General features: G+C 43.1%; 1 protein-coding gene across 1 annotated transcript; it reads left to right on the forward strand.

Annotated features, from left to right (window-relative positions):
• Window positions 1–19,824: 19,824 nt before the first annotated feature.
• Window positions 19,825–20,865, forward strand: LOC133741129 (uncharacterized). Its single transcript, XM_062169077.1, has 2 exons — window positions 19,825–19,961; window positions 20,361–20,865. The coding sequence occupies exons 1-2, from the start codon at window positions 19,917–19,919 to the stop codon at window positions 20,763–20,765; spliced, it is 450 nt and encodes a 149-aa protein (XP_062025061.1). The 5' UTR covers window positions 19,825–19,916; the 3' UTR covers window positions 20,766–20,865.
• Window positions 20,866–23,308: the final 2,443 nt, after the last annotated feature.

Consider the following 23,308-nt stretch of genomic DNA (forward strand, 5'->3'; position numbering starts at 1 on the left):
GCTCGTGAGCGGGAAGCTCAGGGGTGCCGCGAAGGCATGAGCGAAAGCTCGGGGTTGCCGGGAAGGCGTGAGCGGAAGCTCGTGGGTGCCGCGAAGGCCTGAGCGGAAAGCTCGTGAGCGGGAAGCTCGGGGGTGCCGCGAAGGCATGAGCGAAAGCTCGGGGTTGCCGGGAAGGCGTGAGCGGAAGCTCGGGGGTGCCGCAAAGGCGTGAGCGGGAGCTCGGGGGTGCCGCGAAGGCGTGAGCGGGAGCTCGGGGGTGCCGCGAAGGCGTGAGCGGGAGCTCGTGGGTGCCGCGAAGGCATGAGCGGAAAGCTCGTGAGCGGGAAGCTCGGGGGTACCGCGAAGGCATGAGCGAAAGCTCGGGGTTGCCGGGAAGGCGTGAGCGGAAGCTCGGGGTTGCCGGGAAGGCGTAAGTGGAAGCTCGTGGGTGCCACGAAGGCATGAGCAGAAAGCTCGTGAGCGAGAAGCTCAGGGGTGCCGCTGAGGCATGAGCGGGTAGCTCAAAGGGGATGTCATGAGCGTAACCGGTAGTAATTATGCTAGGCTGTACGTACAAGTCCCCGAAATCCCCAGTCAAGGAGGGTTTTCTTGAGGGATTGATACCAAAGCGTGGCTTTGTGCCTGTTTGTGAGCATAATTAGTGCGAGTGCGTCGTCCATCTAGAATTGGTTGGAGCGAACGCTTTTGCCCTTTCGGGTGGGCCCCTGCTAGGCCCTCCGAGGAGTCCTCCACTCCTGGTTATAGACCTCCGTATGGTCGGAAAATTGTTTGATGAGGGGAGCTGCGTATAAGCAGTGGGTGTTAGATAGCGAACCTAATCTTTGATACCCAAGCGTCTTAACCGCCGGATCAATGGCTGCCGTGGGCTGCGTTAACCGGTCCCTTTACTCTTTCCCAGAGGAGAAAAACTTGAATGTAATGTCGCGTAGCGGTCACCGTCATTATGAGCCGTTGTCTTACCGCTTGGCGGTTGATCGTAGACCACAGACTCGTGGAGTCTAGACCCGTTTAGGTCTATTTCCCGTGGGGAGGGTTTGACAAAATATGGTGGCCAAGAGGCTAGACAAAATATTGACATATAGTGTACATCTAAATCTTGCTAATTGTATGAACAATGACAAATAAGTATAGCAAGTGATGTTTTATGTGGATCTTATGACCATGTAACATGCGCAATAGATGGCGGCAAGTGTAATGGGTGTCCAAATAAATTTTTTTGGAGTAGCTTCCGATGAAAGCTATAGAGCATTGTGAACTTAGAGCTTAACTAAAGCATGTTAGATATGTTTATGCGAGTTAGGTTGTGTTCGAGTGAGTTGGGTGTAGTTGAGCGGATAGGCGCTATGCGAGCATGCGGGGCGTGGTCCAAGCAAGTCGTGGCCATGCTCGAAACCGAAGCGAGTCGTAACCATTGCAAGTGTTTATCCGAGCATGTTTAATTAAGTCATAAGTGTCACAAGATTCTAGACATGGCCTAGTTTGTTTAAGTTGTCACATGTTTATTTAATTAAATTATAATTAAATAGAAACACATATGGCATGTGTATAGCAAGTACTAGTAGTAAAGTTGCTAATAACATTTTGCATTTTGCAAACATGCTTAAGGGTCATGAAGGCATGTAAACGCATATCAAGTGTGATATATTGTAAGCATGCTTAGAAGTAGTAAAAGCATGGCATGACAATAGCTCAAATTGAAAGAGCGTAAAAGAAGATATAGTTACTTATCTTATGCCGATTTAGAGCGAGTTGGAGTTGGAATTGATATAAGTACCCAAATCATGTTGGAGTTGTCCAAGCATGACGCTCCATTGCTCCGGCGAAGTTCCTTAGTAGAAGGATGATGATTTTGGTAATTAGAGAGGTGATTGCCAAGGGCGTAGGCACACTAGGGCGAGAAGGGTCATTTGACCCTTCTCAGTTTTTTGAAATAGTCCTTGATTGGTTGGAATGTTATAGACTTTCACATAATATTATATTTAATTATGTTGTTTGACCCTTCTGACAGAGAAGACAAAACAATGGTTGAAACAGTTTTGGCCATTAAGTTACCAATTATCCACAGCTTGGACAACTGCACAATTTCACCATTCTTTTAATTTCTTACTATATTTTATTCATTGATCAATTAAACAATTATTATCCGGTATATGTTTAGATTTTTTTACTTTTTTTTTGTTTTTCTCCTAATTATTTTTTATTTTTCCACGCTTGTATCTCTTTATATGATCAAAGAGTTCATCATGTCTTTTCTAATTTTCGGCAAAGACTTCGACAGAACTAGACAGTAAGCTTTTATTTTAACTTGTTAATAACTTCAATTCAATTAAAAGAATTCATTTAACTCTCTGCATAGTTCAGAAATTTTTAGAGATTAATAAATTTAATTTATTCTTTCATAAAGATCATAGAAAATGATTTGTGAAACCAATTATTTGATGAAATCTTGTTTTTGTTTAATCGTTGAAATCTGATTGGTGATTATGTCTCCTTAATATAAGATAAAGGAAATAATTAGCACCTTGATCATGTACACACATTTGGATCATGTTGCTTCACATATATGTATGGTACTAATTGACATGAAAGGTTTGAGTTTCATGCGCACGTACAGATGCATGTTTGCATCATATTTGAATTTAGGTGAAGCAAAATTAAAGATGAAAATTTATCTACTGTGTGATCATGGCATACTGAGCTTAGATAAGAGCATGGGTATATAACGCATGTTAAATGTGTGATTGTCTAATTTCATTGCTTTGAACAAATAAATGAAACCCATGCTGACAGGCTAGTTTATGGGTGATAGATTTGATTAATTACAAGCATATGCTTGTGGTTAACCACCAAAATAATTGAAATAAACCATCTAAGATATGATTAATATGGTGCAGGATATCCGATATGCTTGACCCAATAATCGATGCCATTGTACTTTCAATATTTTGTACAATAAACCCTTGGTTGGTCAAGTAGAAATGAAACATGCTTAGACGGTAGAAACCTAGTGACATTTGGTCCATATGCATAAAAAAGTCACGTCCAAGTGTTTGCCTCAAAATCGTCTCGGCCGAAATGAAGGACGAGGGACCTGTGGTTGAATCGTCCTTCTAAAATTGCGCGGGCGTGCCAACTCGCGGCCGAATGGCCGAGCGAGGTTCAGATCTGATTTGCGCTTGTATCTGACTGCTTTCAAGTGATTGTAGGCCGAGGAAGGAACCCTCGGCCGTTAGGTTCTAATGCCTCTGTTGCAAGGACTTCGGTTAGGCGTCAATCCTGACCGGGATCTTCTATCACGTTCACTTCTTGGGTAAACTCAAACGTCCGGGTGACAAGCGAGAGATCTATCGGGTGAAGATATTCGTAAATCACGGTGAAGACGAAGGTGAAGTGGACTCGGTTGTCAAAGCGTTGTGAGATGATATGTGTGTGAACAGCGAATCGCATCGATCCAATCCGGACTGGCCGAAAGAGATCAATGGATGATAATTCTACGTTACGAACTACTCCTAAGTGCGCAAAGTAAAGTGCATATAAAGTAAATAAACAAGAAAGTAAAGCGCTTGAATGTAAAGTACTGAATTGAAATAGAAAAACTAGAAATTAAAACAAATTGTGGAAGTTGAATCGAAGGTAAAGTACCTATGAGATAGCAAGAGAAAAGTTTGAGAGTAAAAGTTGTATATTGATTTGTTTGTGTGGTGCAAGACCCTTTACAATGAGTTACAAGGTGCTATATATACAAGTCAAAAACCCTAGCTAACTTGTCCTCCAAGACGTGGAACTTAAGTAGGATTCTCCTTCCTTTTAGGATTGATTCGTCTCATAAAATCCTGACTTGGCTGATATCTGAAATCTTCACAATCGAAATCATTAATCGACTCGAACTCCTTCCTTGTGAGAATTCCTTCCTTAAATGACCTCTTGGCCGAAATTATTGTTTGGGCTTGGCCGAGCACTCCTAGTCCTTCTCTTGAACTGTTTGCGCATTCACCCATTTTTCACTTGGTTTGTCTAAAGGCATGGCTGTATGGCCCATTTTATTAATTTTAGGTCGTCCGACCCAAAGTCTCAAATCTCGGTCAGGTGGCCGAATGACCCATTCTTCTTAGTCGTATGATTCAAAGCTATTACCTCGGTCAAGTGACACCTTCAACTCAGACGCACGACCCGATGTTGTTTCGGCCGACTCTTCAAATTGCCTTACGTAGAAGTTTCTAAATTCAGGTCCAAACACCAAGTAAGTGCCAGTTTGATAATTATGAAAGCCAGATAAACTAAACAAATGTTAACCTTATGACACTAGTTTATTATGCTCTCAAAAGTCATATTGCTAGTTGTAACGTGTATGGCTGCACCGCTTGCATGACTGCAGTACGTACTAGAATGAAGCTAACTGAGGTGCCTAGCATAGAATCATATGTGCATGTGTCAAACAATTTGTTCGGTGGACACATGGAATCAAAACAAATTGAGAATGCACACGTGCGCAAATATAATTGTAGAATCTGTTGGGCGACACATGCAGATACAAGCATGAAGTATGAATGCACAGTAAGTCGAAGAGCATATATATATATATATGAATGTCGGCGACTTCAAAATATAAACAAAACTACATATAGAAAAAGCACTTAGCTTTTCGTAAATCCCAGACTCAGCGAACGTCGTGCTTTGAGCGAGGGCCGTGTTGACTTTGATCGAGACATGGCCGGGGCTGAAGTATAACGGAGAATCAAAGATGGGTGAGAAAGGATCAAGAACTACTGGGTGCTGAGAAGTCTGGGGGGTGCCCAGAGAAGATGGATTAAACATGGGTGTCCAGAGAAGATGATAATCTGGGCATGGTAAGTGATGGTGGTGGCTGTGATTGCAGAGCATTGATGGAGCTTGATACTAGCGCTGGCGGGTATTGGCCGCTAGGCTTTGGTCAGCGGAGCTCTTAGCTAGCGGAGGAGCTTGGTCAGCAGCGGAGGTTCTCGGCGGAGCGGAGCTCTGGTGAAGCTCGGGCTAGCGGTGGAGCTCGGCGGAGGCTACCTAGTGGAGGAAGAAGCAGTTGCCGCTGATGGTTGCCTGTGGGGGAGCGTGGCTGTGGCCAGTGATGGTGCTTGCTGGTGGTGCGACAAGGAGAAGTAGAACTGCAGTTCTTGTTGGCGGTGCGTAGAATGGTGCACAATCCATGTGAACCCATATCTTGGCGGTGCGACAAGACAAGAAGCAAAGCTGGACAAATTGTTGGAGTTCGGCAGAGCTTTGCACGACGACACAAAGGTGGGGGCTTGGAGTTCAACGGAGTTTTTTTTTTTTTTTGTTTTTGAACTCAGCTGAGGTTCGGTGCCCAGTTGAGGGTCGGCTTGCTAGCGATTGGCAGCTGGTGTTCCGGCGTAGGTAGGCTAGCAGAAGAGTTCGGCGGAGGCTCGACACTTTGAGCTCAACGGAGATTCGAAGTTCGGCGGAGACTCAAGAGTTCGGCGGAGACCCGTAATGGCTTAGCGGAGCTCTTGGACGGCGGAGGGGTTTTGCTCAGCGGAGGCGCTGATGATTGAAGCTTGTGCTTGGGTGCCCAGAGAAGTTTTATGGGTGTCCAGAGTAAGCTAGCGCAAATTTTTTTTTTTTTTTGTAGGTCAGCGTTGACCAGCCATGATGGGTGTTGACCAAGCATTGACCGGCCCCGATGGGTGTTGACCGGAGTTGACCAACACCCATCAACGTTGACTTAGCTTTGTTCGGTGTTGACCGCTCATGATCAGCGTTGACCAGACCTGACCGGCGTTGACCAAGCGTTGACTTGGTAGATAGTACAAGTTGCCGCTAAGAATATCAATTATAAAACTCAAAGAAAAAATTATTTTGAGCTCTGTTAAGATGACTTAACTCAATGGTAAGTGATGAAGCCTTTGTATCGGCTTCCCACAGACGGCGCCAATGTTAATGCTTGGATCCGTGGGGATCTAATTAACGTAAAAGAGAGAGAGAAAGAGAGAGAATGAGACACAAGAAGTATAGTGGTTCGTCTCCCGCCTTAGCGGAAGACTACGTCCACTTGAATGTTTAACTAAGTGTGTTGGGCCTTGTGGCCCAGAGGGGATTACAAAGCATGTTGTAATGGGATGTCTTGAGTTATGGGAGGAGGCATTCCTTTTATAGGTGAAGGAAGCCATCTCCTTTACATTTTCGTAGATGTGGGATGTAATAATCACTATTCTAGTCTAGAAAGCCATGTTGTGAGGGCATGTTGGCAAGGTCGGAAAGGTAGCTTCCCGGCGACGTATTGGCCGCTTCCGACTACCGTGGCGTAGCTTGGACATTGGGCTACGGGATGCATGTCGCGGTTGGGTCCACCATGGCTTGTGGGCCCCCCAAAGAGAGTGTTACTTATGCTTGGTGACACAGCAATTTAGTCATGCTAGTAGAGGTATCTACACTTCTCCTATTTATAGGGAAGATTACTACTCATCTTTGGCTTCAAGTTTTTCCTTGTTAGACTTGGGATCAAATTCCTTTCTTCCTTTGGAATGGAAAAACCTTGAAATATCTTCAACTTCATTAAAAGTAGGAATAAGTTCATCATTGATCCTCATCTAGTTTAACTTCCTTGAAACATTAGGATTGATGATCTTGTACCATGAAACTTGAGTTCTCCACGAATGTTTGTAAATTCCCAAGCAAGTTTCCTGTCTGACCTATCTTCGCTCAAACGTACATAACTTGCTCTAGAAATATCAAAATTGAAATCCGTAAAATTCTACAGAAAGTAGACATCCATAGCTTTCCATTTATATAAGGCTCACTGTCTGATTCGATCTGGTAATTTCCCAGTAACTCTGTGAAGTTGGATGTTCTACACAAGCAGATTCTTGGACTTGGGATTGAACGTTGCCTTCAATCCTAGTTAGCTCATTTTAGCTTCTTTTCTTCTTTCTACAAAATAAACCTACAAAAACACTAAAATAACATAAATGAATCATAAATTAGGAGAACTAAACATAAATATCAAGATTAAGAGGAATAGAAATATAGGAAAGTATTAAGCACATAACCGTTGGACGCAATGATCCGTCTAAGCCGCCAAACCAGAGGCCCTCACAGAGGTGGAACAGAAACTCCTGCTCCACGCCGGACAAGAACTGAGCAAACTCCGCAAACGAGTCCAATGCAGGCGGAGATATCCTCCCACTAGCAGAAACCGTTATCGCCGAAGCATCTTTCCTTGCCTTCTTCTGCTGACTGAGGACAACCTAGTCTTCATCTGCGGGATCTGAACCTTCTACCGGGTCATTTTGCCACCGCCGCTTTTCCAACCCATCCTTCGCAATGCCAACCACAATAGTAGACCCCACTAGCAGGACGTCCGGCTATTTGCTCTATCATGGAGCTCCCACCAGCCCCAGGCATCCTCGCCGGCACAACCTTTTCCTTCTGGGGGTCACCTCTACGATGTGTACCGACCACCCTCTCCACGACCTTCTCTTGGTGGTCCTTCGGGCGCGCCGCCAGCTTCCCCCTTGTCGGTAGCAAAGGCGGTTAGATGGGTTACTTCTGCCCCTGCCGGTGCCATGTGAGACTCGTGTGGCATACGCATCAGAGTCTCCTCCTCCGTTTGCCTCAACTGGCGGGTCTCCCGATCCACCACCGTCTTATTGGCCTTCACACTATTGCTTAGCATACCGCAAAGGTAGTTTGAAAGATGGGCCTTGTCCATTGCTTTGTGGAAAGTGTCACGACTCTTGCGGTTACCAGGCACAAACTCTAAAAAAAAAAGAAAAAAAAAAGACAAACATATCAAAATCGTCAACTATAGACAAGGGGTAGTAATATCCCGCAAAGTTCAACTTACCGCCAGAGCAAGAAACGTACTAGGAAGGTGGGTCAACTTCAACTCCACCAACAACTCCCAACCGGTCAGCAGACGTATGTCTAGAAGATTTCAGTTCCGCCAACAACTAAGCACTCGCGCTATGCGATACTACTCTCCGTTGCTCAGCTTAAAGCGTAACCTCGCTACAAAATAAAGATCACACGTCAGCAAACATACAACAGTTACCAACAAGTTAAAGGTATAAAGCACAACGTCAACCTTGAACAGGTTGAAATTCAAACTTAATCCTGAAGGTCGGAGGCTGTGTGTTTACTATCGTGTCGTACTCCCAACCCTCGGTAGCGACGCAAACGGTCTTCTGCTAGTACGACATCTAGTCTGGCGCATTCTCAATCAACTTCGGTGCCTTAGCGAGGCGAGTCAAATTTGCGCTCCTGCCACAGCAAAGTACTCTATTAACATAGACAAGCTCATAGAAGTGGAGCACCTCTGCCGCCGTCGGACCCTCACAACCAGACAGTTTTCATAGTGATTTCAGCGCCATTAAGGTGTTCCACATAAGTGCCCAAAGGCAACCCTAAATTCGCAAAGAAGAATTTGAAGATTTGACAACAGTGGAAACCTGACTCCTTAGCGGAAAATGACATCATGAACAGCGCATAGCCCTTCGGTAGGAACGAAGCTCTTTCCCCCTTCGCTAGTGGCCTTAACTTCACAATGTCGGGAAGCTTGTCAACCCGCTTCAGTTTAGCAATTGCTGTTGGTGTCATCGAACCCTTCAGCTAGTCAACACAAACACCGTCAGTTAGCACCCATGAGTGCTCGCCGCTAACTTCTTCGTCAGGAACCCCTTCTTCCTCGTGAGAGGCACTGGCGGCACTGTTACTTTCCACCATGTCCTTCCTCTGATGTTTGGCAGCAGCTTCCTCTCCCACCGCTGAACTCTCAGCGTGGCCAGTAGGTGTGATGCGTTTCCACCCATGTTTGCAGGAATAGTTTGTAGCAGCTCGATTTCTAGCAGCTCATGCAGTAAGGTTCTTACAAGGGAAAACAGATGCAAGGAATCAATGTAAATCTTATCCAAAGCGTCAAGTGATACGTCAAACTCGGAATCCTCACTTCTCGAGATCTCTATAACGTTAGCCATCCCAAACATGCACCCTAAAACCCAAAATGTTAGTTCTAGATAGATTTAAGCTACCCCTGTGTTAGAAGTTTCTCGAGAACACCAAGAACACAAACCCAGAAACCCAGGTACCCAGAAACAAAACAAACACCCAGAGTCAGGCATCTCACAATAGTTCACAAAAAACCCCTATTGTAACGCCCCAAGCTGCACCTCACCAGCTTAAGCACGTCACAGTGCCGCGAGTCTCTAAAACATAAACCGAACGCTCGATTTACATCCTAGAGAACCGCTAGGCATTTTGTTTGAAAAACTTTTTGTACAAACACAACGGAAGCTACAAATATTCTTGAGGTGAAAAACTTGAGTTGCTGAAATCTATTTCATTCGTCCAGAACTTGGATAAAGGCTCACACAAGGTTGAATTTCACTTGAAGAGAATTCAACTAAATGATGACACGAGACTAGATAACCACAAGTTCCAGAACACAAAGTTTGAGAAATAGAATTTAGAATAAGGTTCACACGGTAATTTACCGAACTTGTTCTGCACACCCAGCTCCATCCGCTATTGTCCCGTCACCAGTGCACAGTACCTGCATTCATACTGTTGTAGGGGTGAGCTTTCGTCCTCGCTGCTCAACAGGAACTCTAACTCGACTAGGTTTGAAAATCAGCAGATAAATGTTTGGAGCTCCAGTATGAACACATGCTTAAACCAAATATTTAAAGGAACGACAAACATTAATGTTTTTCAACTTGAAAACCGATGCATGATGCTTAAATAAATACGGCGCCAAATCCAAGCATTACCTGATGGCCGGTCCCATAGACCCACTACACGACCTTACCTCAAATTAATTTATCACCAGGTAAGCGTAGCGAGAGCGTCCGCTACCTAGCTACGCACACGTACCGGGCCCGTCATTACAATCGGAATATCCGGACGACCGGCGTAACTAACCCTCCGGAGGTTTTGGGGATCGAACCCAAGGAAGTCAGAGCCACCTTTCGCTCTCAAGCCATCACACATTTTCTCACGGATTGGTTAGTATGCATTGTATTTTAACATAACCAACCCATACCACTTATCATGCATCACATTAATAAAAATATAAAAGAAAATCACCAACCGAGGAGAGTCCTGAATCCCTACCTGGATTTCGATGCTTTCTCTCACGTACTCCGAGAGTCGCGAACCTTCCGTTCCTCGGGTAACTGGAATCCTAAATTCCGACATTTCGATAGTTAATATCTTATTGAACAAGTATACGAAATCTCGACGATTAATAAATCGTCCAAACCAACCTTTCCTGGTTTGACCAGGATTGACCGTTTTGACCATTGTTTGACCAATTGTAATAGGTTCGATAATTAACCCAAATTACCGAACATTTTACTTAAATCACGATATCGACCATATATATTAGGTGCACCCCAAATTTTATCAAGGCCACCCAATATATACACATTTCTTTTCTTTACTCACTATCATTTTTACAAAATGCTTATGCAAACCAATGTTATAACAAATTCCCAACTCCATGAACAAATGAATTCGAGTATCCTTAACAATTTTGTCACATAGTAATCGGAATTACTATGGACACCCAACCAAGCTTATTCCATTCTCAATTAAGGTGTGCCCAAAATACTAAGGACACCCAAGATCATAACTTGACCAATTCCACCTTTCAAATCCATTTCCTTGACAATTTACTTGATAAACCAACTCAAGCTACCAACTTCGGATTTGCATGACAATAACCAAACTTCAATTCAAGATTTTGAATTATACCTTCACAACCCAACTCGGTTTTCCGGAATTCCTAGCTGAACTGGGCTGATGATGAACTGAGGATTTTGACGCCAATAACCCAGCAAGTCTCTTGATTTCTGGTCCACCAACGCAGCCAAGATGAAAACCAAGCCCAGCATGACCGGAAAAACTACCGGCGTCGAGGAACACGGCAAACTCAAAACCAAACCCAGAAATGAAATCGTTAACACGCGGTCAAAATCAAAATCTAATTATACTGGGGTGTAGAGCTTGACGAGGAGATGAAGTTTCATACCAACTACAGCCCAGATGGTGGCCGGAATCGCCGGAACTCGCCGGAGGAGTCTCCGAGCTTCCAATCGTTGTTTCTCCGTTCATCGTCGATGCATGGACAATCTGAGGATGCAGGGAGGTAGGCGACGCAGAGACGAAGGGAAAGGTAGCTGTGCGCCGTCGTGGGGTGGCCGAACGTCGTCCCTCCGGTCAGGTTTCTCTCTCTCGGACCGTGCTGCGTCTCGGGTCAGAGCACCGAGCTCTCCCTCTCTCTCGATTCTTCTGGTTCTTCCCACTAACAAAACTCATGTATATAGCTTGATCCAATTAATGATGGACGGCTAGGATCAAGCGGTGGGTAGATCAATGGCTGGGATGAAGCGGTGGTGAGATCAACGGCTAGGATTGCATCGCGGAATTTAAATGAATTTCCATAATTTCCAAACTTCGGAAATTCATTATAAATACTTCGGGTATCCGAAAAATTCCCCGAAAATTTCCACAAACTCGTCGTGTCGTGTACTTTATCATCCAACCCTCAAATTGAGGTTTTCACTTTATGAAAATTTCTGAAAATATTCTCGAGCACTTTGATAATTAACGAGATCGTAAATAAATAACTTGTTGAACGATCTCAATTTAAGCTCGATAAATTTTCCGGGGCTCACACCCATCCATTACCCAATACACACAGAATTAGCTTGTAACCCATTCTAGACCCTTGCATACATAATCTAGACACCATTGCAACCCGAAATAAAAAATTCCTACTACGTAAAGCAAAAGGCCAAAGTAAGCACAAACTGAAAGTAAGGCAAGAAAACGAGCAAAGATACCAACCGTGAATGCACGAAGCACCGAAAGTCTTTGTATGTTGCAGAACCTAGGAATAGCCTCTCTCGATCTCTTTCTTTCTCAAAGATGGAATGCTTCGAACTCGGTCTCTCTAGTGCGACTCCTTTGTTGCAGCCTCTCAAAGATGAAGAAAATTTGAAGTGTGCGTGAAAGTAAAAAACCTCTTTGAGTTCCCCCTCTTTTAGGCTAACCTCCGCTCAACCTCCGCCGTCCATCGCAAAGATGATAACCACAAGATGGCGCCACGTGCCCCACTACACCATTAACCGTCTGGGTTTACCGAGGTGTCGCCTAAGTTACGCAATCAATAATTACTGACATTAATAGCGAAGCGATATGCGTGCTGAAGAGATGCACACCTACACGCCAAACCAATCAATATTAGCCACGTGGCACAACATTATCAAAGGTAACACTTATCTGTTTCAACTCGAAAATTTGAATTTCAAACAAGCAAGTATCCACTAAACGCATCCCTGCTAGTGGAACTTCTCATTTCCAAACATTTCAAGAGAGCAAGTCTCCGCTAAACGCATCTCTGCTAGCAGAACTTCTCATTTTCAAACATTTCAAGAGTGCAAGTCTCTGCTAGCGGAACTTCTCATTTTCAAACATTTCAAACGAGCAAGTCTTCGCTAAACACATCTCTGCTAGCGGAATTTCTCATTTTCAAACATTTCAAATGAGTCATTCTCAGCTGAGCGCACCTCTGCTAGCGAAATTTCTCATCTTCAACAGTACAAACAAACTTATTTTCCGCTATATGCATCTCCGCTAGCGAAACACCTCGCTTCCTCAATAAACTACCAAGCGGTAAGATAATGCCTTATAATGATGATGATTACTACACGGCATTGCATTCAAGCTTTTCTCCTCCAGAAAAGATAGAGTAAAGGGACAGGTCAACAATGCCTACGGCGACCATTGATCCGACAGTTCACCCCCGATGGTTAGGTGCTCACTAGCTAGCGCCCACTGCTAAATGCAGCTCCTCTCATCAAACAATTACCCAGCCAAACGGAGGCCTGTCTTAGCCGGGGAGTGGGGGACTCCCTGAGGGGCAGGGGCCCACCTGAAAGGGCATGAAGCGTTTGCTCAGAACAAGTCCATGGTTCACAATGCACCGCAACCAAGAAAGCCCTCTTTGACTGGGGACTAGGGGGACTTGTACTTACATAAGCATTTGCCTATGCATAATTACCTATAATGGGTCATGCCCATGATGCTGCCAGCAGCATTAGCACCTTCAAGGGTGTTACCTCCGGGAACACCGTCAAATGGGCTGTCACCTGAGCTCAGGCTCAGGCCAAGATCACCTTTGACGTGGCGTCACACCGTGTCAAAGTCACCTCGATGAGACATCAGAAGCTGTAAAATGATGCACATCAGTCCCACATTGAAAGCAAGGAAGAGATCAGTCTCGTCCTCACCTATAAAAGGTTAATTCCTCTCTCCGCATTTACTAATCATTTATTATTTATCTAACGTTACTCTGTCAACATAAATACATTGACTGACTTAGGCATCGGAGTAGAGAAGATTGCTAACTGTGGTCTTTCCTTTAACGCTCTTTGCATTTCATTTGACAGGTGACGCTAACGCTACGCTTCCTTCAGTAGCGGTCCAAACTAGGACTTGCGTTAACGGGATTTGGCTACAGCCAGATCTTAGACATTAATAGCAAATTTGTTTATGCATGTTTTGAATCTATAGACTTCTAAACTTTAATGCTTACAATGTGTTTGCTAGCTTAGTTACCTAGAAAGCATGTTTAATGAACTAATGAATAGGAAACTTGAACTTGACCACTTCTTGAATTCGTGAGCATGAGTAGCCTTTAGGTGATGGCTTAATGATTCCTACGGGAAATATAGAGTTGCTTGAATTTCTTTCTCTAAACTTAATGCATGAGTCATGGGTTTAATTGCTCTAAGGGGGTGTTAGGCTTGCAGTTCATAGCCCACTTTGTGTTTTAATGAACTATAAATGGAACCATGGTTGTGTAATTTAACCTAACTTTACCAAACTTTGTTGAATTAGTTTCTTGGTAGCTTCACTAAAGCACTAAGGGGAAATTTGTCAAAGCATGTTATTACATCAAATATGGGTTATATTTTGCGCATAAGTAAGGTTAGGTGTGATGCCTAAGTCTCTAGTCTTCTCATAGGTCTAGTCACTACACTTTATTTATTTACTTTATTTTTGTGCAACTTAGTTTACTTATCCAAATTAAAATTTACCAACAAACCGTCTCACTACTTTCTCATTGTTAATATCATTCTTGGTAGTTTTGGCTTCCAAGGGGTCAAGCCTATTAATTTGTAAAAATGTAGACTTACATGTGTTTTCTAGGTCTTATTTTATCGGTAATCTAGTTTAGGGTAGAGTTACTCAATCTCTTGGATACGATACTCTCACTTTTCCTTTACTAGAACTTGACATCTTATACTGGGGAGTAGAGTACATTATTCATAAATTGCATACACATTCATACTCAAGGATGTCATTATTATATTGCCTTCTATAGAAAAAATCTAGAACTTGTGGTGAAAATCACTGTGGTACAAATGGATAGACTAACTATACTCGAATTGAGTGCTCACTTCTTAAAAGCAAGCCTATATACCATGATAATAACACTATGATATAATAAATAGACAAAATAAAAAAAACTTAAACAAAACACAGCCCTAAAGGCTATCCCACTTTTATGAAGCCCAAGATGAAGCCCAAAGGCCCTATGCTAGACCCAAAGAGAGAAAGTCAGCCCAATAGGCAAGCTTGACTACAGCCTTGACCCAATGCCATTGAGGGCCACCGAGCTATTCTTAGGAATGCCGACATGGTACACCTCCACCAAAGAGCCAACTCCTAGTAGGGCTGCCCAAACCGTGATACCAATTGCCAAATCTGATCAGAATCAGATTGATGAGGAGCCTCTATCTTAGGTTGATAGATCTTGTTCCAGCCTTCCTCGAAAAATGCAGAGCTGTTCCCTATATCAGGTATAGTCATACTCAAAAGACATCTAAATTCCACTGTGTTTCCTTGGCCAACGACAAGCAGTTGGGTCGGAACTCGCACCATAGCGCTCCATCCTTCTTCTGTAGATTTGTGGCAGCAAAGAAGTGCCATAGTATTATTTTGTGACGGCCAAGACCGTCGCTGAGACCACCATGAACCATTTAGGCATTGAGATTGACCATTGACGGCCGGAAGTAGAGATCCAAGCCTCAATGGGCTAGGGTTGAGGAAGGGCGGTGCTGCTCTCATAAGTCGCAAAGAAATTAAACGTAGCCTGTCTCAGCCATTACTTTTAGCAATAATGAAGCGAAAATATTTGGACATGGATATAATTAATTAAGGAATAAAAAACTGATATCAATTCTAGTTTATTTTGTTACTGTTTTTTTTTTTTTTTGGAATAAGAATTGATATTATTAGAAATTAAAGCCATAAAACATGCCACAGTCTAACATGCACTTATATAAGAAATCTGGCTAAAAAATCAGAAATTATATCTAAGCCAATACTAAATTCGTTAAGGTCTATAGAACATGCAAGCTTAACCAAGCAATAACAACCTTACTTCCTAAGAAAAAAACCATTCATCTAGCCTTATCTGCTAACACAAAATTGTGATACATATAAAAAATAGAAACATCTCAAAAAAGCACATAGAAATTACTCTTAATTACTTAAATAGGGCTTGCAACCTAAAAAATTTAGACCAACACAAGCTTCTTTCCAGTAAGGTCGGAGTTTGAACCATCTTCAGCAGCTAACAACCTCTGCAACAGGTTGGTCTTAATTCTTGTCCAAAAAAATTGCAACAAACTTAAATAGCCCTAGCAGTCCAAAGCCTCAGTCCGAGGCCCAGGATCAGGCAAAACCAGAGTTAGTAGGACGACGATGTCCCTGTGCCTCCTGTCGATCCATCATCGTCATCACCATGCTTTCTAGAAGTTGGCATTTCCAACACCGCGTAGTTTTGCTGCCTCTCTTATGCAAACACAGTCAGCAAGCCTCAATCCAAACACACAAACTCTTCCTAGAACGCGCGCTGTAACACATACACCACTCGTCAGTAAGGAACCCTAATCTGAACCCATTGGCGTTGATACTTGACAATCGTTGATCAAGATCCATGATCCCAAATCATTGATGCGCCCTGACTTAGGTGCAATCACCGATCTACTGTATAACACCAAAACCATGTACTCTCCCTCCGCAAAGCCCTATAGTCTACGGTTCGAAAACCCCTGTCAACCGCCACACGAGATCGACTCTAGATTTGCGATGAAAGTCGCCGTCAACACTAGGATTCTGCTCTCCCTCTCTATGCCATCAAATGTACTTTTTTGTTATGGTTGTTATTCAACAGTAAAATAGTAATTGTTTGAATCAAATTATTGTTTGACAATAAAGAGTTTTTTTTTTTAAATAAAATGCCAAGCCTCTCATATAACCAAATATACGTAATTACACAACATAACTTACCCCCGGGAGGGCCACGTCAATATCAAGTCATGCAGGCCACCCTAAAGCAACCTAATGAAACCATCTAAGTGAGAGCACCATTAGTAACCAAGAACCTAGACCACCCTAACTTATTCGGCAAACCCAGGACCACCCTACGCAAAGGGGGTTTCCCCGGGTTCAAGTAAAAGATAGACTAAACTAATTAAACGAAAAGTCTAAGGCTTAATGTCAAACCCAAGACACACATGCCCAAGAGCTTGAGGAAGAAGCCCCACGCCAACCACCATAAGCCCTAAACTGTCCCCTTGCCAATGACACCTATAGGCCTTGCTAACGCTATCGGACCGCCGCAACCACCTAATAGCTCTCCTTCACCAACAACACCATCTACTACGGTTCTGCAGCCGAAGACAAATCCGCCACAGCTGCCGTCAGGACCCAAAACCACGATCACTGGATCCAGACCCGCCTCGAATCCATCACCGCCAGACACAATCTTCGTACTCCAACGACCCAAGCAGTGGTGCAACCAGCATCAGACGACGTCCTTCCAATCAAGAACTGATCAGTCCACCCCGACTCGAGCGAGAGGGAGAAGCCACCAGCACAGACAACCACACAAAGCCACCACCATCTTCCAAACCGATCCCGTTGCCGCAAACCACAGCACCTCAACCAGACAGAAAAATGATAAAAAGGAGGAGGGCAAAGCCAACCCTTGACACCAAGAGGAGGGGATTAGACAAGGCGACCCAAGAGGCCGGCAGTCCAAAACCCATGCACGATCAATTTGACGGCTAGGTAAAACCCTAGCAGAGCAAAGGGACGCAAACCCATTTTTGAGAACAATTTGAAATTTTGACACTAAAGAGCTACTGTCTGACAATAATACCCTGAACAAACTATTATTTGAAATAGGGGTAAACTTGTCATTAAAATGTAGCTTGAAAATCTAATTGGAAAATATTTGATCTTGTTGGGCAAATTTTTTAACCTTTATTTGTAAATATTAGGAAAAATAAATCTAACTAGAAAAATCTATGTGAAGTTATTGACCTAATGGAAAATTTTTCTCAAATTAAACCCACTTCTTATTTGCAGCCTGTGGTATTCCGGCGAAGCTTCACGGTGGATGATGGGGTTAACATGGATTTGGATTTCTTCTTTGAAAATCTATATGGTATGTGCAAAGAGTGTGGTCTGGTTACCCATGTCGGCTTACCTTATACTGGAATACCGTTGTCGGTAGAAGCCAGAACTGATCAATCACTGACATGGTGGAACCTGGAACGTGCTCTGAACCAGGTGGACATGACACCACATGATGGACTGGCATTGATTTTTGGGGTACAGTCTAGCAGATAGGTTGGTTTGGAGAGGTTCTTACCGGCTGCTAAACCGAAGGGGAGGAAGGAGATCTGTCGTAAGCTTGGTAGTGATAGTGGAGAAGGCAGCTCTGGGGTGTAGTCTACATCCACAGGTGAGCCAGTGAAGAATGGCAGCGAACCACGATCAGGAGGTTCAAAGCAGGGGCTAAGTGGGCTTGATAGTTCAGCAGAGAATGAGTCAGTGGAGATAGCTCCTAGCTGTGGCATGAGTAGAAAGTGTGGGGAAGAGGATGGTGTTTCTCCAAAGAAGATGAGGATGAGTCTGGCAATTGGTAGGACTAATTTGGATGCTATGACAATGGGGTTATGCTCTGTGAAACCTGTCAAAGAAGTATATAAGAAGAGGCCGGGGAGGCCGAAGGGTGCCAAGAATAACGTAGAGAAACTCAAGGTGGTGCAGGCCTCACCTATGAGGAAATCTTCGGCAAAAAAGCTCAAGACTTCAAGGAAGGAAGAGAAATTGGTGAATGGATTACCAGAATTCATCGTTGTGGAGGAGGTCAAGGGTTCCAACCTGTCAAAGGGTAAGGAACCTATAGTTGCTTGATAGGTTTTGTCCTAGTTTTATTGTCAATGCTTATAGGAATGCCTCTATGAGTCTTGTGGAAGTACTTAGGTTTAGTGTACCACAATTGCGTGCTTGGCGTTGTAAGGCTAAGTAGAATAGATTGCCTGCAAGGCGAGGTGTTTTTATGTGGCATAGACTACTCTGAGCAGGCATGTTTTACTGGAGTAGTTTTCTATACTATTCTTTATCTATGAACCGGAGCATACTACTGGTATGTTCTAATTTATAAAAAAAAAAAATGAATATAAATAAAAGATCCAAGATGCAAGGGTGAGGGTGAGGGTAGTGGGAGTGGGTTGGGCCTCTTGCCTTTAGCCAATTTTCTCTCCTCTCTCTGGCCTTGGACTGGTTCTTGGGTTGGGCTCATTGTGGGCTGAACTCAATATGATCCTAATTCAAGGCTATTCACTGCAGTAATGGTTGAGGGGTACACCAAGATGGTCTCTAGGCCCCAAGCTAATCAAGGCAGATGCGGAGAGTTAGGGTTGCGTTTAGAATAAATTTAGTTGTTAGTTTTTCTTTTCTTTTTCCTTTTTTTTTTTATCAAATAAACAACTCATATACAACAACTAGTCTATTGTGAGTCAAACTCACGACCTCCCACTTACAAAGGGGAGATTTATGCCACTAGACCAAATGATACTGGGCCTTTAATTTTCTTTTTCCTTTTGGATTTAATTGTCGCACTTTCTCTTTTGGATTTTAGTTTTTTTTTTTCTTTTTTTTTCTTTTTGCATCTTCCTTTTGGTTGTTAGCCTGACTATTTGCGCAGTCAGTTGAGCAGCGAATGTAATAGGTGATCTTCATATCCTCTAGATTGACCTTATACTATTTGCTCAGTCAGTTGAGCGACGAATGTAATAGTTGATTTTTAGATCCCTTAAATTGACCTTATACAGTTGTATGATCTTTTGATCACATAAATATATCTTCATTTCCTTCAAAAAAAAAAAATACCGTACGTAATGTAATTCACCCATAGTCCCATACATTATTTATTTAATCAAGATTAGCCGGTGCAAGATCCGATAATAGTCCGTGATGAAATATCCAAAGAATCAACATTGACATGTTGCAAACATTGGCCGAACCTTTTCTTCACAAGACAACTGGATATGTGAGATGTGTATGTAGTGGGGAGAAATTATTGCGGAGGGTCAGCCATACCATGTGGCGGTGCGGCTGACCAATTAAAAATTATAAATTTTTCCTCTTATTCTGAAATTACCCCTGCTTATTAAACATGAAATATCCAAAATACCCCCCTATTAGAATCCTGATTGGTCAGCCGCACCGCCACATGGTACGGCTGACGTACGTAACTTGATCTTTTGTACAAAAGTGTTGCTACTTTTTGATAAAAATGCATATCTTTGGAAGTCTTCCAAATCAATTTAACAATATTATTGTTAGATCCGCCCCGATTTCACCTTATTAATTTATTCATCAATTATTTACACCATTGTAATTGAAGAATGTTATTCATCGCCAAACCCGACAAAATCCTCGAGGCTTATCTTGGTTCTATCAAGACAACTATTCTGCTCCTAATTTTTCTATAAGTAATCACAAGGTTTCATATTGTTCAAATATCGAAGGAAGCCTTCTTGCATAGCATTGTAGACATGAACTCCCTTTGTTCCATCTTAGCTGTTCTCTCATTTGTTTTGGTAAGAACTTGCATCTTAATTAATTTTCTTTCTATGACCAATGATAAACGCTATGGTTTATGTATGCTGTTGACCTTAGAGAATTCCAATTTTCATCGCCAGATTCTTAGTCAAGACTCGTAGCCCGATCAACTCAATCTCCCCTAAATATTTCTTGCCAAGACAAACCTAGCCAAGATCTCATACTATATTTGCATGAAGTGTTTTTCATATGGAGTGAAAAGTATGTGTTGTTTAAATTATAAATCTTGAACCTGAACTGTTAATAGATGAATTAATATAGACCATTGTTAACATTAATAACAATAATAGGGCTTAAAGCTAGGTAAATATGATCTCTAAAATTCTTCATCGATTTCGTAACTTTTATTGTGTTGTGTTTTCTGTGGTGTGGAGCAGTTCACTACAACTATAGAATCATCAAGAATAGTTGCAGGTGGCTACAAGGAAAATGCTATTGAAAGGCAGCCCATGCCACAAAACTTATGGCAACTCATGAAAGAACAACTTGACATTGATAATGTTGATCTTTCTGATGATATAGATGAGAAACCTGACTGCCATGATCTGAAACCTCGCATTGAGTTTGATATGGTTGAGTTAAAATGGAATAAATACAATGATGGTGAAGTAGTAAAATCCAGTACTCTTGAAGACAAGTCTGATTCTGTTAAGGAAATAGGTTACATGCGCCCAAACAATAATGGTCATGAAGAAATGCAGCCATTTGAAGCCGAAGCCAACATGAATGCATCTGATGAAGACTTTGAATCAAGGCTATATACTTCTGTTTATAATAACTGAGGGAAACAAGAGGGGTGAAATATTGGGGGCAATTGATCTGGTGCTTTTTGATTAAGTCGAAGTTTTTATAACTATAAGATCTATGTGGTTTGATGTTTTATGTTTCAACTTTCAAGTTGGGTAACTCTAAGCTCAAACCGGATATGTGCTTATCATGCAAGTCTATAATTAAGAAGTTAAATAAGTTGATTTCATCCCTGAATGCAATTTCATAAATAGTTGCGTTATTTTCATTTACCATCACTTCTCATTTGAATTTAGTTAATTAGATAATCTTTTCTCCTAAATGAAATAAAAAGGAAACCTTATTAGATCACAGGATATGAGATACAAAGACCTAGGGGAAACTTTATGGACATCTCAAAATGTTAACTGAGGATGCAAAGAAAAAAAAAAGGAAAATCCCTTTGTACAAAAAAATTCTCGTATATATTTATTGAAGGGGAGTGAAATAGAGTGTGTGGATTTCACTTCCCTTATTGAAAGAGAACAAAAACTATGAGAGTTTTCTCTCAACTTCTAGTAGCATGTCGTTCTAGGGTTTTGTTCGTAGCACCTATCATTGCAATAAATTCTGGTTCCAGAGTCGTTTGTAGCACCTTGAGACCAGCGGTAGAATCTCCTTAAACATGAAGTCAACGTGGAGGGCCTACAGCTTGATGCTGATTTGCTCAAAGAACGAAGGGATGTGGCGCACATGCATAATCTCACAAACAAGAGGAGAATAGCTCATTATTACGATGCCAAGGTACAGTCCCAGACACTGAAGTTGGGGCACTGGGTCATGAAGCAAGTTTACCCAGAACCTCGGGGACTGGACCCTTCGTGGACAGGTCCTTATGAAATCGTGGAAGAGGTAGGACCAGAAACCTTCTACATTCGGGACATGGACGGAGTGGTATCACGGCACCCGTGGAATACACAGCGCCTTCGTTACTATTACAGGTAGCTCCCGGAGCATCTTGTCCTAGCTTTTGCTTTTTGACCATACAGCTATGGCAAGCTACCCAACGGGTACTCATTCTGTATTAACCACCATGTGGTACTTGAATGGAAAAATGAATTATTCAGACCATTTCTTGCATTTTTTACCTTAGTCACTGGGTGATCCCAGACAAACAGCTGTTGCCAGTTACTCTATTCTGGTAATAAGTAATGCAAGCACAATCGCTTAAAACAAGGCATAAAATACTAGAAACTGTAATTCCTTTCAAATTCCCATTCAAGTTGCAAAAAATCACCATTCACAAAAAAAACCTGGACTACCAGGCAAAGGAATTAAGAATTAATCTTGCCCACCGGCTCTTCAAGCCATTGTTCAAAGCAAGGACAATTTCTACTAAAAAAAAAAAAAATTGAAGTACTATTGGTCAGGACCGGTACTTTGAGATCCACCGGCACCTCCCTTGGATGCAGCTTCCTGTTTCTTCTTCCTCTCAAGGGCACCCCGCTTGAACTTAGCCTCATCCAGGTACCCGGCTGTGACCCACTCTTTGTACTTAGTGATCACGGCTTTGTCCTGGGCAGTGAGAAGTATATCGACAAGCTCTTGGGAACCCTTGTACCCGGCAACGGCCTCTTGCCTTTCAATGGGAAGGCGCTCCTCCAGATGTTCTGTTTTGGCCTTCCATGACTTGGCAGATTCTTCAGTTTCTTTCAAAGAGTCCCGGGCACTTTCTATCTCAGCCTTTGCCCCAGCAAGTTCGCTTTCAAGATCCGAGATCCTTTTCTCCGTCGCCTCCAGTTCGGTCACCTTAGGAGTTAAGGACTATACCTTCCTCTTCAGGGAGTCCCGCTCCTTCTCCAGCTTAGCCTTCTCCCCATGGAGATACTTCACTTGCCCGAAGAGGCTGCTCACTTCCTCCTTCAGGTGGGTATCCTCCTCACTAGCATCGATGGCATAGACGTTGTATAGTGCCTGCACCGGGTACCAGTATTATTATTGATACTAAAAAAAAAATGTATAAAGCGTTGTACAACTATAAGCCACATACCCGCATCATCGACTCCCTTGCCAGTCTCCTGTTCTCTTGGGGAGTGTTGTCCTTGGCCCGGATGCGGTCCAGGTCGATGTCCTTGAGGTCCCCAAGCATCGACCTCACAAATTTCTCATCTGCCACACCGTACTCGGAGAGCAGTTGCTTGATCGGTTTCTTAGGGACAACCGGCAGCACAGGAGACAGCAGCCCCAGTGACTGGGTCGATTCCGAGAGGGTTTGATCACTCTTTTTGGACTTCTTTGAGTCCCCCTTCACATCCAGCCCAGTGTACGTCACCTCCACATTTGCCCCACTGCGGTGACGGTGACGGTGAATCTTTTTTCTCTTCTCCCCGGGCAGATGTACGCCTTCGCTACCAAGGGACCCGCTGGAGAGAGAAGCCTGGGACCCGGTTCTCTTTCCCTTGGCCTTTTCTAGGTCCATAATGGTAACCACAGGCTCCGGCCCAGAAGGCTCCCGCTTCTCTATTTGGCCATTGGGGTCCGGTTCTCCATACCCCTCATCCGGTATCTCCAGCAGGATATCCTCGATAGAGGTCCGGGT

The sequence above is a fragment of the Rosa rugosa genome, chromosome 3 (assembly GCF_958449725.1).
Source record: "Rosa rugosa chromosome 3, drRosRugo1.1, whole genome shotgun sequence".
Lineage (NCBI taxonomy): Eukaryota > Viridiplantae > Streptophyta > Magnoliopsida > Rosales > Rosaceae > Rosa > Rosa rugosa.

Coding starts and splice junctions, on each gene's coding strand:
- LOC133741129 (XM_062169077.1), top strand. CDS start 19,917: ATGAACTCCCTTTGTTCCATCTTAGCTGTTCTCTCATTTGTTTTG. Junction 19,962..20,360: donor CTGTTCTCTCATTTGTTTTG/GTAAGAACTTGC, acceptor GGTGTGGAGCAG/TTCACTACAACTATAGAATC.